The 11,338-nt window shown below is 50.1% G+C and overlaps 4 protein-coding genes across 4 annotated transcripts; 2 read left to right on the forward strand and 2 right to left on the reverse strand.

Moving 5' to 3' along the window:
- Positions 1-1,466: 1,466 nt before the first annotated feature.
- AO090011000587 (MFS transporter) lies at positions 1,467-3,288 on the reverse strand (the record flags this gene model as incomplete). Its single annotated transcript, XM_023233021.1, has 5 exons — positions 1,467-1,470; positions 1,610-2,093; positions 2,150-2,252; positions 2,314-2,969; positions 3,222-3,288. 5 exons carry the CDS (start codon positions 3,286-3,288, stop codon positions 1,467-1,469), a joined length of 1,314 nt encoding a protein of 437 aa, XP_023093565.1.
- An 822-nt stretch (positions 3,289-4,110) lies between these two features.
- Positions 4,111-5,144, forward strand: AO090011000588 (urate oxidase; the record flags this gene model as incomplete). The annotated part of the gene is made up of 3 exons (XM_001826146.3): positions 4,111-4,247; positions 4,309-4,955; positions 5,020-5,144. 3 exons carry the CDS (start codon positions 4,111-4,113, stop codon positions 5,142-5,144), a joined length of 909 nt encoding a protein of 302 aa, XP_001826198.1.
- Positions 5,145-5,452: 308 nt separating this feature from the next.
- Positions 5,453-6,236, reverse strand: AO090011000589 (mitochondrial 54S ribosomal protein uL13m; the record flags this gene model as incomplete). The annotated part of the gene is made up of 3 exons (XM_001826147.3): positions 5,453-5,571; positions 5,697-6,057; positions 6,216-6,236. 3 exons carry the CDS (start codon positions 6,234-6,236, stop codon positions 5,453-5,455), a joined length of 501 nt encoding a protein of 166 aa, XP_001826199.1.
- A 317-nt stretch (positions 6,237-6,553) lies between these two features.
- Positions 6,554-7,410, forward strand: AO090011000590 (40S ribosomal protein uS9; the record flags this gene model as incomplete). Its single annotated transcript, XM_001826148.3, has 4 exons — positions 6,554-6,599; positions 6,689-6,711; positions 6,981-7,052; positions 7,120-7,410. 4 exons carry the CDS (start codon positions 6,554-6,556, stop codon positions 7,408-7,410), a joined length of 432 nt encoding a protein of 143 aa, XP_001826200.1.
- Positions 7,411-11,338: the final 3,928 nt, after the last annotated feature.

Below are 11,338 nucleotides of genomic sequence, written 5' to 3' on the forward strand. Positions count from 1 at the left end.
GCCTTCCACCTTGGGTTGAGGATGGACCAGTGTTATTATACGATAAATTGTCGAGTATTAGAATGTGGATTTACCGACTTCTTTCCTGCTCTCAGGAGGGAGTGGTATTCCTTATGTTACGCTCTTGAACATCTTATACTCATTAATCTCATCTATGCCTCCTACTTGAGGTCTGTCTTATCAACCATACATATCGCATGCGCCATCATCTTCCACACATCACAGTGAACACGGAACAGGCGATGGTAGCACTACTCAACAGTCACTACGTCAGGCACAACCTCCGTAATCACCACCACATAAGATCGGACGTATGTCAAATCCTACAAGGGAACCCGCGGCGTCACACAATGCAACACACCGAAACATCTCAACAGGATCCCCGAACCCCGACACAGTCAACCCGTCCCATATCTCCTCATAACCCACCGAACCCATCTCTCACGAATCCAACCTCGACACAAGCACAACACCAGACCCGATAACCCTCACCACCACCAACATGGCAATTAGTGATATCTAGCCCTATTCCCTAGGAAACTAAATCACCTTCTCCATCCACACCCAGTAATCGACCCCCCCCCCCCCCCCCCCCCCCTCTCAACCTCACCCTTAGTTGAACCGGCATTTTGCACCAGACAGAGAATACTACTATCCGTAGCCAGTAGAGCATTCCCTCCCCGCCGACTTCTATCCCCTGGCCCTCTAACCCCACAGCAAGTGATATAAATCGGACTCGATAACCCGGCCGCGAACTCAGGTCTTGATTAGTTTGGAAGAGGCCATAATTGGCCATTTTATTCATTCCCTCAGTCCCAGTCCCGGTATAACTGTCAAGTCTAAGCTCCAGTTTATGTCCTCTGGAGGGGGAAGGAGAGGATCGTTGAATGGAGGGGTCTGGGTAGGTTGAGCTGTTTGGGCTATTGTACGGTTTTTAGGGTATGTAGATGGGTGATTGGTCATTGGTGACTGATGGATGTATGCGATATATGTAGGACGTGGAATTGTATGAATTGCTTATCCTTGTTCTTGGGATGGGTGGATATGGGAGTATACAGTGGGGTTGGGTTTGGATTGACTGTTGATATTATTGGCATTGGGGTTGGATCAAAGGTATGTATGAGTATATGTGTGTAAGTAAGTATGTATATACGGAATGGGTTGGGAGAAGATTCAATCTTGCTTTGTCTAGGCTGCAGCTGTTCAAGCTGGGCCATTCATTTCGGGGGCCGTGGACAGGTATATTTAGGATTACATTTCGAGGTTTACTGTGTTAATATTGTAGGTTTATAGGTGAGTACTGTTTAGGTTGTTGATGTGTTGATTGTGTGTCTACGTGCTGTATAGATCATTGGCTGTCGCATGGTCTAGAGCTTGTTTCTTGGAGGCCCTACCTATGCTTTGTACTTTGATATTGAGATCGCTCTCTTCTCTCGCGCTATTATGTACACATATTCCTTAAAGTTCTATCTATACTCAATCTTGTAGTATATCATCATTGATCTAGTCTCTAGGCTAGTCTACACCCAGAACAAAATGCACCCAAGTACATATCATGCATATGTTACAAAGTACCCATACTTCATAACCAACAAGAAGACAAACCTACGCACCATCCCCATCCAGTAACCTTTCCCTCTCCCTCTCCTCCTCCTCCTCTCTCCTCACCTTATCACCCCCATTACTAAGCCATAACATGGGAACAGCAGTCAACCCGGCTAACAATGCCAACGTCCAGGACATATTCTTCCATCCGAAACGATACTCAATGAATCCACCCCAAAGTGGGCCCACAAAGAGCCCCAGAAATTGCGCCATGGTTTGTACGCCGAACGCCTGCGCCACGGCACCCTTCTTGCCGAAGATGCCTGGGCGCTCGCGCTCCATGTCCTCGAGAACTTGTTGGGTTTCAACGTAGAGGGCGGGCACGCACAGGTTCATGAAGAGGCCGATGAAGGTGAGTAGGGTGATGAGGAGGGCGATGTGGGAGGTTGTGTTGGATTCAACGAAACGGAGGCAGACGAGGGGGATGGAGAGGACGAGGAAGCCAGTTAGTGTTACCTTGCGGGCGCCGTAGCGGTCTGAGAGGTAGCCTTCGGGGAGGTTAGAAAGGTTCGATGGCCTCTTCGATTCTTGGGTTGGGTCTTACCGAAGTAGGGCTCGAAGAACGCGGTGACGGCTGAAGGGAGGAATGTTAGTCCTGCACCTAGCGGGCCCCAGTGGAACCGTGTTTCGACAAATACGGGGATTGTCTGTGGGACTGTGTTAGTATCTGTTGGAGGCGCTCAGATTTGAGAAAGGAACATAACGTACTGCATCGAAAGCGGAATATAAGAGCCCGTGGACTAGGAGAGCCCACGACGAGATCATGATCCGTGGCTGGCAGATGACGAGGAACAGGGCTGGTTTCCTCGACTTGGGTGACTCGGAATCCGATGGTTCTGATGCGTCGCCGAAAGTGTTATACCCCCCGGCGTGAGGGCCTGACTGGCTCGTCTCCGAGTCCTCAAGGAGCCACCGACGGGCAACCTTCTTCTCGATCACCGCGACCCGCATGAGCAAGTCTACGCCGACAATCACGAACGCCATCGCAAACACCGCCTGGTATCCCGATTTCTCGTAGAGAATTCCCCCTATCAACGGACCAAGCAGGAACCCCAGCGCAACAGAGGAGCCTAGGTAGCCGATCACCTGGCCGAGGTTGTCGAACGAAACGGAGTCTGTCAAGAGCGCGAGACCTGCGACGGTGACCATTGCCGTCGCACCGCCTTGCAGTAATCTGGCGACGATGAATAATCCCACTGTATGCGCAATTGATAGGATGACCATGGATGCGCCGAGGAGTATGAGCCCGAGCAGATAAGGGAATTGGCGGGTGGGCGTGTTGTCAACGATGTAACCGAATATGGGGCAGCAAATGCATGCGACGGCGGCTTCGCACATAAGTAATACGCTGACCCAGTACTCGCCTGTTGTAGAAGTCAACAAAGGGGTTGTGCAGGTGGGTTGAAGGAGATGCACGAACGGTCTTGGTATGGGACGCCGGCGCGATCAACCAGTGCTGTTGGCATGACGGGGACTATCTGCAGCTGCTATGAGTAGGTGCATCGCGAAGGTACGCGCGATTCGGCCAGAGCCCTCGCTCACCATGGCATATAGATAGAAGTCCTTGCGTGTCGTTAGCTATGCTCTCGGCGCAATTCAAGGGCGCAGCCACTCACCGTGAACAATGACGTCCATACTGTTGCGACAATGAACACCGTAGAGGAGCGATATCGCAAGAGCCATGGAGGGCGTTTATACCCTTCGGAGATCAGCGATGTCATCTTGTGGATGCCAAAGCTGTGCCTGGGTGGATATTCGGGAGTGACGTTGCAACGATCTCGGGGGTGGAGAAAGAGAAGAAGTTGCGTCCTTTTTTCTATTTTCCTTTTTGTTTTTCTCTGCTCCGCAGCGTGTCCCAACCCTCTTTTGGACCCCGACACAATAGTAGTGGAATCGCAGAACACACTCCCAATTCGTATATCCCACCGAAGGAAAGAAGGTCCCCAGATTCATCATGGCGCAAACATTCCACTGCCCTTTGACCGTAGGCAGGGGGATGTTGTTTCATGTTATCCGTACTCCATTGCGAATACGAGGCGTGTATGAAGAACAACCCATTGCGGCGTTATCCTGTCGGCGATGCGCCTTTGATTAACGTAAATCAGACCATTCACGGCTGCATTTTCGGGATTAAGAGAACAAACGCCGATCTCCATGTCGAAGTGCAGGGAGACTCAATGGTTTTGTAGCAACAAAGCATAAAAAGATGTTATCGATAAGATGGCCAGCGATAAGATAAGGAGGGTTGCGGCCGTTGCGAACCGCGGGTTTCGGAGGTGGCCGACGATGCCCATCAGACCATTCCGTCGCTCTTATCCTCCTTCCGGGATTTAAACGGGATCCAAAGGATTTAAAAGCTGGCGACAATTGTCCTGTGACTTCCTCTTGTCTTGTTCCAAACCCTCACTGCCTCTCTCATTCCTCTCGGTGCCCCCGATCCTCAATCCAACTTGTACATACTTCTCCCAACTCTCTGCTATATCCTTCATATTCCCATACTACAAGATGTCCGCAGTAAAAGCAGCCCGCTACGGCAAGGACAATGTCCGCGTCTACAAGGTTCACAAGGACGAGAAGACCGGTGTCCAGACGGTGTACGAGATGACCGTCTGTGTGCTTCTGGAGGGTGAGATTGAGACCTCGTAAGTCACCCCCCGTCTAAACCGATCCCTTGAAAGTTTGGCTAATAACCGAGGACTGCAGTTACACCAAGGCCGACAACAGCGTCATTGTCGCAACCGACTCCATTAAGAACACCATTTACATCACCGCCAAGCAGAACCCCGTTACTCCTCCCGAGCTGTTCGGCTCCATCCTGGGCACACACTTCATTGAGAAGTACAACCACATCCATGCCGCTCACGTCAACATTGTCTGCCACCGCTGGACCCGGATGGACATTGACGGCAAGCCACACCCTCACTCCTTCATCCGCGACAGCGAGGAGAAGCGGAATGTGCAGGTGGACGTGGTCGAGGGCAAGGGCATCGATATCAAGTCGTCTCTGTCCGGCCTGACCGTGCTGAAGAGCACCAACTCGCAGTTCTGGGGCTTCCTGCGTGACGAGTACACCACACTTAAGGAGACCTGGGACCGTATCCTGAGCACCGACGTCGATGCCACTTGGCAGTGGAAGAATTTCAGTGGACTCCAGGAGGTCCGCTCGCACGTGCCTAAGTTCGATGCTACCTGGGCCACTGCTCGCGAGGTCACTCTGAAGACTTTTGCTGAAGATAACAGTGCCAGCGTGCAGGCCACTATGTACAAGATGGCAGAGCAAATCCTGGCGCGCCAGCAGCTGATCGAGACTGTCGAGTACTCGTTGCCTAACAAGCACTATTTCGAAATCGGTAGGTTTTTCTGCATTCCCGGTATCCCTTGTTTTGAAGCTGTCGCTAATGAGATAATCTTTAGACCTGAGCTGGCACAAGGGCCTCCAAAACACCGGCAAGAACGCCGAGGTCTTCGCTCCTCAGTCGGACCCCAACGGTCTGATCAAGTGTACCGTCGGCCGGTCCTCTCTGAAGTCTAAATTGTAAACCAACATGATTCTCACGTTCCGGAGTTTCCAAGGCAAACTGTATATAGTCTGGGATAGGGTATAGCATTCATTCACTTGTTTTTTACTTCCACTTCGGCTCGTATAGTACAAATGCACCGTATATGTGTAGATGCAAGTAACATTCTTCCGGGGAGCATCTTCCGGGAGCAGGAACGAAAAGCCCAAACATTATATCAGAACAGATCAAAAGAACTCCCACCCATGCGCTAGCAGATAAACAGGAAGAGACATAAAATTACAGACGAAGAAATACAATAGACCATCGGGAAATGACCCAAGGAAAAACTATGCTTGGGTCTTGGCCTCCTTAAACGCTTCCTTCACCTCCGGCAAGTTTGCAATCACCGACTGATTCCCAAGCTTGACAATGTTCTCTTCGTATGGGTGAGCCAGGCCCTCGAAAGCTATATCAAGTCCGCCGTTAGCAATCAATCTTCCAATCATTGAAGCACCCAACCACCCAATCGCCGATGCCCAAATCCCATTCGCCGTAAAGCAGTTAATCATGGAAATGAAAACATAGACATACTCTTCAGTCTAGCCAACCGCTTCTCCCGCAGCCGGTTCTTGGGCAACATGCCCTTGACAGCCCGTCGTAGGACCTCACCGCCACCCCATTTCTCGAACATCTTGTCCATCGTCATGCTCCGCAGACTACCGGGGCGAGTCGTGTGCGTGTAGTACTTCTTCTGGAAGCGCTTCTTGCCGGTGGTCTTCAGGTCGTGGCAACCAACAGCGACGACATAGTCACCGCAGTCGGTGGAAGGGTCATAGATAGGCTTGTGCTTGCCCATCAGGAAGAGGGCGATGGAGGAAGCAAGCCGGCCGAGGCTGCGCGGATCGGTGCCGACGTCGACATGGTGCCAGGCCCGAGAGTAGGCGAGACGGGTCTATATCAATTCAAGGAATTAGCATTGAGTAAGCTCCGGCCCGATGGGAGGATTCAATCCATGTGTTGTAATGTAGATATGTCATCGCAAATAGGTACGGCAGAACAGATAGACATCGATAATGGGACGTCAAAAGAGCATTGCTGGGAATTAATTACCTTTCCAACAGTCTGCGACATGGTGACAGTTCTTTCTATCAATCAAGACTAACACAAGAAGTATAAAAAGAAACCCAATTAACCCGTCCCCGCGGATATCAAATCAACAATCGCGCAAAGCAAGTCTCTATCCCGACCTCCGATGGAGACCCAAACTTCAGCCGCCCCGGCGGAGCATCACGTGACACGTGACCAGCGGCAAGCCCTAGCGGAGTCGCACTAAGCGAAGTCACCCGCACGGATTCTGAACCCCATCACCGCAGATTCGAATATCAGGAAGACGACGACAACTTCACCACACTCCCCTTCCCGACACCGATCAGGGCCATTCGATCACCATGGCTTCCGTCCCGAGTGTGCAATGCTTCGGCAAGAAGAAGACGGGTAAGAATTTGTGCCTGATGGGAATTTTTTTTCCCAAATTGAAAGAGGGTCTTTGCGGGAAGAAATAAAATGCTGACTTTTTATTATAGCTACCGCTGTCGCCCACTGCAAGGTATGCAACCAATTTTTCTCTTTTTGTCTATCCTGTCGCACTGTGTATGGTCGCTTGGGGAGAAATTATTGCTGGAGTGGAATCGAGGAATGGAGAAAGAAAAAGCATTACATTACGATATATTCAAGAGGAGGAGAAATGTTCAACGGAAAGAGAGAAAAGAGGATGGTGATTGAATGATGTTTTGAACCTGCGACATATGCGCTCTGTTATTTCGATTTTGCAAGAAACGGTTATGGAAAAGGAACAGATGCTGAGAATGATTACAGCAAGGCAAGGGTCTCATCAAGGTCAACGGCCAGCCCCTCTCTCTGGTCCAGCCTGAGATCCTCCGCTTCAAGGTACGCCAAACCAAAGGAAAATGAACAACCCAACGGAACAACCCCCACCTGATACAAGAAAATCTAGGTCTACGAGCCTCTCCTCATCGTCGGTGCCGACAAGTTCGCCGGTGTTGACATCCGTGTCCGCGTCTCCGGTGGTGGTCACACTTCCCAGGTCTACGCCATCCGTCAGGCCATCGCCAAGTCCCTCGTCGCCTACTACCAGAAGTACGTCGATGAGCACTCCAAGAACCAGCTGAAGCAGGCTCTTGTTCAGTACGACCGCACACTGCTCGTTGCCGACAACCGTCGCACGGAGCCCAAGAAGTTCGGTGGTCGCGGTGCCCGCGCCAGGTACCAGAAATCCTACCGTTAAACGGCCTTCAAATCAAAAAAAGACCCATCTTACGGACGACCGACGGGAATACAAAAAAGGACGCGGAATGGTATCTATCAGGTGTACTGGGGAGGAGATTTGGAGCGTGCTCCCAGGGCAATCGGTTATGGTTCGGATCTGGTTGTCGCTGGGGTGGAATTATTATGGTGCGATACTACTGGCTCTGTCGATGCTGGATTTAGTATAGGCCAGGTATCTCAAATATCACCCAATATTTTTTTCCTGTTAAGAGACGAGAGCCATCCGGATGTTATTCTATGTTATGTCTTTGGGTTTCTTTTTTGTGGTTGTTTTAACGGTTTCTGGACAGCTGGAATACATTTGATGTCACGTGACCAGGACGTCCGCCAGAAAATGCAAGATTACGACTTCAACTGAGATTATCAGATGTTGTCTTGGTTAGTAGGTCGTAGCAGTCGGTGGCTTAGCGCCACTGCTCGGTACTGCTAACGCGCTGGTTAAACCGGTGTAGAACAAATGCCCAGACCTCATCTGCCAGAAACGGTTAAATTAGGCAATTCAGAGAGGAATCAATCCCGGGACGTCGGAAGACACTCCGTCTTATTTATGACCAGTAGTTTCTAAACTTAAGACTAAATAGACTTGACTGCCTCCACTTCTCCCCAACAACCAACAACAACTGCTAACATGGCCAACTAATCTCACCATTAATAACAACTATTCATTTCCCCATACGTACTTAGTATATACCGAGATCAAGCGCAAGGTTCTCAGGCTAAATGGAAGAGGACACACCATGTCTCGCGAATGCAACATCTCCGCTCTCCCCGCAGGATGACACAAACCACTCGACAGCAAAGTCACCGGCCTCGCCCTTATCGGATATATCTGGCTCGGGTTTAACGGCTACAGTACACGCCCTTATCCGCCTCATTCAATGTTCATGTTGCTCGCGGCCTCTACGTGCGCCGCTACGACTTCCGTGTGGGAACACGTTATGTCGTTCTTGCTTGCCCCCAATTCATGAGCGAACGGGAATCACATATCCGTCGAGCGACGATCGAAAAATGGGATTCACATGCCATTGGGGTACGGATAATGGTTGTGCTGGAGAACATTGCTTAGGTGACTGTGGGGCCGATGTGCTGTTGAGTAGGCTGGTGGATGTTTTTGATGCGGTGCTTTGCAATTCTAGTGCTGGCTCGGAGGCGCCTCTGGGAAACGAGTGTGGCTTTAGAGTGACATGGACAGGATTGAGAGGTGATCAGCCCGGGACAGTGGCGAAAAGTGCAGATGCTGCCGGAGGATTATTAGAGGGTATGTACGACCTAGTCAAGTACGGTCGTTTCGACTATGATGCGTCAGATCTCAAATTTGAAATGCACGAGCCTATAGACCAGGAAAACCAGCGTTTCGAAAGACTTAAGGACGCTGTTCAGAATGAGCTGGACTGCCAGGTCTGCTATTCGCTTATACTGGATCCATTAACAACATCCTGTGGCCATACCTTCTGTCGCAGATGTGTTGCAATGGCACTGGACCACTCCGACCTATGCCCTGCCTGTCGCCGTAAACTGAACATGGCGTCGACGGTGAAGTCTGAGCCTACTAACAAGAGAATCTCAGATATCATAGAGACCTTGTACCCTGAACAGGTCGCTTTACGGAGAGATACAAGTGCCCAGGAAGTGACTGCACTCGATGACGAAGCAATACTTCCTTTGTTTGTCAGCTCACTTTCTCTCCCAACAATGCCAACTTTTCTGCATGTATTCGAGGCGCGTTATCGGCTTATGATGCAAAGAGTCATGCAAAGCAGGGGGCGCAGATTCGGCATGGTCATGTTTAACCGTGCCGGTCGTTTCCAGCAAGGACTTGGAAGGTCGCAATTCATGCAGTATGGTACAGCCTTGGTCGTCGATCGTTATGAGCTGCTCCCCGACGGGAGAAGCCTAGTGGTTGCTACCGGGCTGTACCGTTTCAAGGTGCTCAGTTCATATATGCTGGACATGTACTATGTCGGCAAGATACAGCGCGTGGATGATATTTCGGTAATAGAGGAGGAGAATCGGGAGGCTTTGGAGACATCAGTCGCGGATGCTTCGGGTGAGCAGCCACTAGAGTCCATGTCAACACAACAGCTGTTTCAGTTGGGCTTGGACTTTGTAAGGAAGCAACACAGGCAAGCCGCTCCTTGGCTCCATCCTCGTGTGCTTTTAGCGTACGGTGATATTCCAACGGAACCTTCACATTTTCCCTGGTGGTTTGCCAGCGTATTACCTGTCTGGGAAGAAGAAAAGTATACGCTTTTATCGACGACCAGTGTCAGAGAAAGATTGAAGATCACTGCACGTTGGGTCAGAAAGCTGGAGTCTCGTGAATGGTATGTACCACTGATCACTCAACTCGGAAAACCTTCGGTAATGATGTGTCACTCACCATGCACTATTTGACCAGGACGGCTCGATCCCGGCCCTCCATTACGTCTGCCTTATGACTAGCCGTCCCTCTCCTCGTCTTTGCTCTAATCCCGGTCATAATGGGACCGGTCGCATCATTCATACCATTCTCGTCTCCAAGGGTTTCGACATATTTTGCCCCGTTTTCCATGTCGTTCTCTGTTACCTTCGGCTCTGCCGACTTGTCAATCGATAATTCGCGACAGCTGGCAGAAAATCAGGATTCCGAGACTTATATTCCGCAGACCCTTGTAATAGGCATTTTTCTTGCTATGTTCGTAGCACAGGTTGCTGCCAATGGAGTCCAAATCTTGCGGTCGAGGCGACAAGGAATAATAGAAGACCGACGGAATACTCAAACTGAGCAAGAACCCCCAAGAATACCACCGGAGCCACAGGGCGAGGACGAGGACGAGGGACGAACTCCAGAACCTACCAGAGATGCTGAGTGACACTCTAAAGCATTTGTTGGAACAAGAATGCAATTGCAGTGGCTCTACCCACCACCTTGTGCTAGCGACATTCCTTATTGCCAATCAGGAATCAATATAAAGTAGCTTGGCAAACTTGGTGTGCTGTGTTGAGATGATTGCTGCCTGGCCTGTGTCCTTACCGGCCGTGGATGCACTTGAGCCCCCTGCCACAAGGCTGCATTGAGGGATTGGCGGCTGTGCATCAGGGTGTCTTTGACATGAGTGCCTTCTCCAGGCTTATGTACTGTCTTTTAATCCCATCGGAGATAGAGATGGTTTACGATCCGGCTACTGGGCACACCATATTCACACTTCAGGCGGAGCCTGCTTTGTACATCCAAACAGGATTATGTGGAACCCGCGGTGATATCAACCTCGGGGGCTGAAAGTCGGATAGTATTCGGAGTGACTCATGTACAATCGGATATATAGACCGACCAAAGCATTTGAACACCTGTTCATGTAATTCAGACGTTGACTGCAGTATGCGCCGACGATCAATATAGCGTACACTCTTTTCCTGTGGAGATGGGAAGGGAAGGAAACGCAATCTTGAGATCAGAATAATGAAATGCAAGGACTTTTCCCTTTTTTTTTTTTTTTTTCATCTTCCTTTTGGAAATAATTAATTTTTTTAAGAAAAAGAACATGAACTGTTGGTTCAGATGAGCGGTAAGCAGATCCATTTTCAGCCATGGATAGCACTGGAACAAGAAACTAGGCGCCTTGCGTCGTCGAGAGCGTATCGCCAATAAATCAGGACAGGACGATCCCGGCGCCGCGCGCATTGGCACAGAGACATTGGGCTTGAGTTTCTGACTTGTCCAACGCCACCTAGGTGGCTATGCGTCCGTCACACAACGTTGTTGAGAAGATTCAGGTTGAGGATATACTAATTAGTCTAACCAGTAATTTCCTGGCATCTTTTCTTCTTCTTTGGATTTCGCCTCGTTGGGCCAACATGAGTGCCCATCATAACCAACATTTAATAATAGGAGGGGCCATGCATTTCGT

Source organism: Aspergillus oryzae, chromosome 7 (assembly GCF_000184455.2).
Source record: "Aspergillus oryzae RIB40 DNA, chromosome 7".
Taxonomy (NCBI): domain Eukaryota; kingdom Fungi; phylum Ascomycota; class Eurotiomycetes; order Eurotiales; family Aspergillaceae; genus Aspergillus; species Aspergillus oryzae.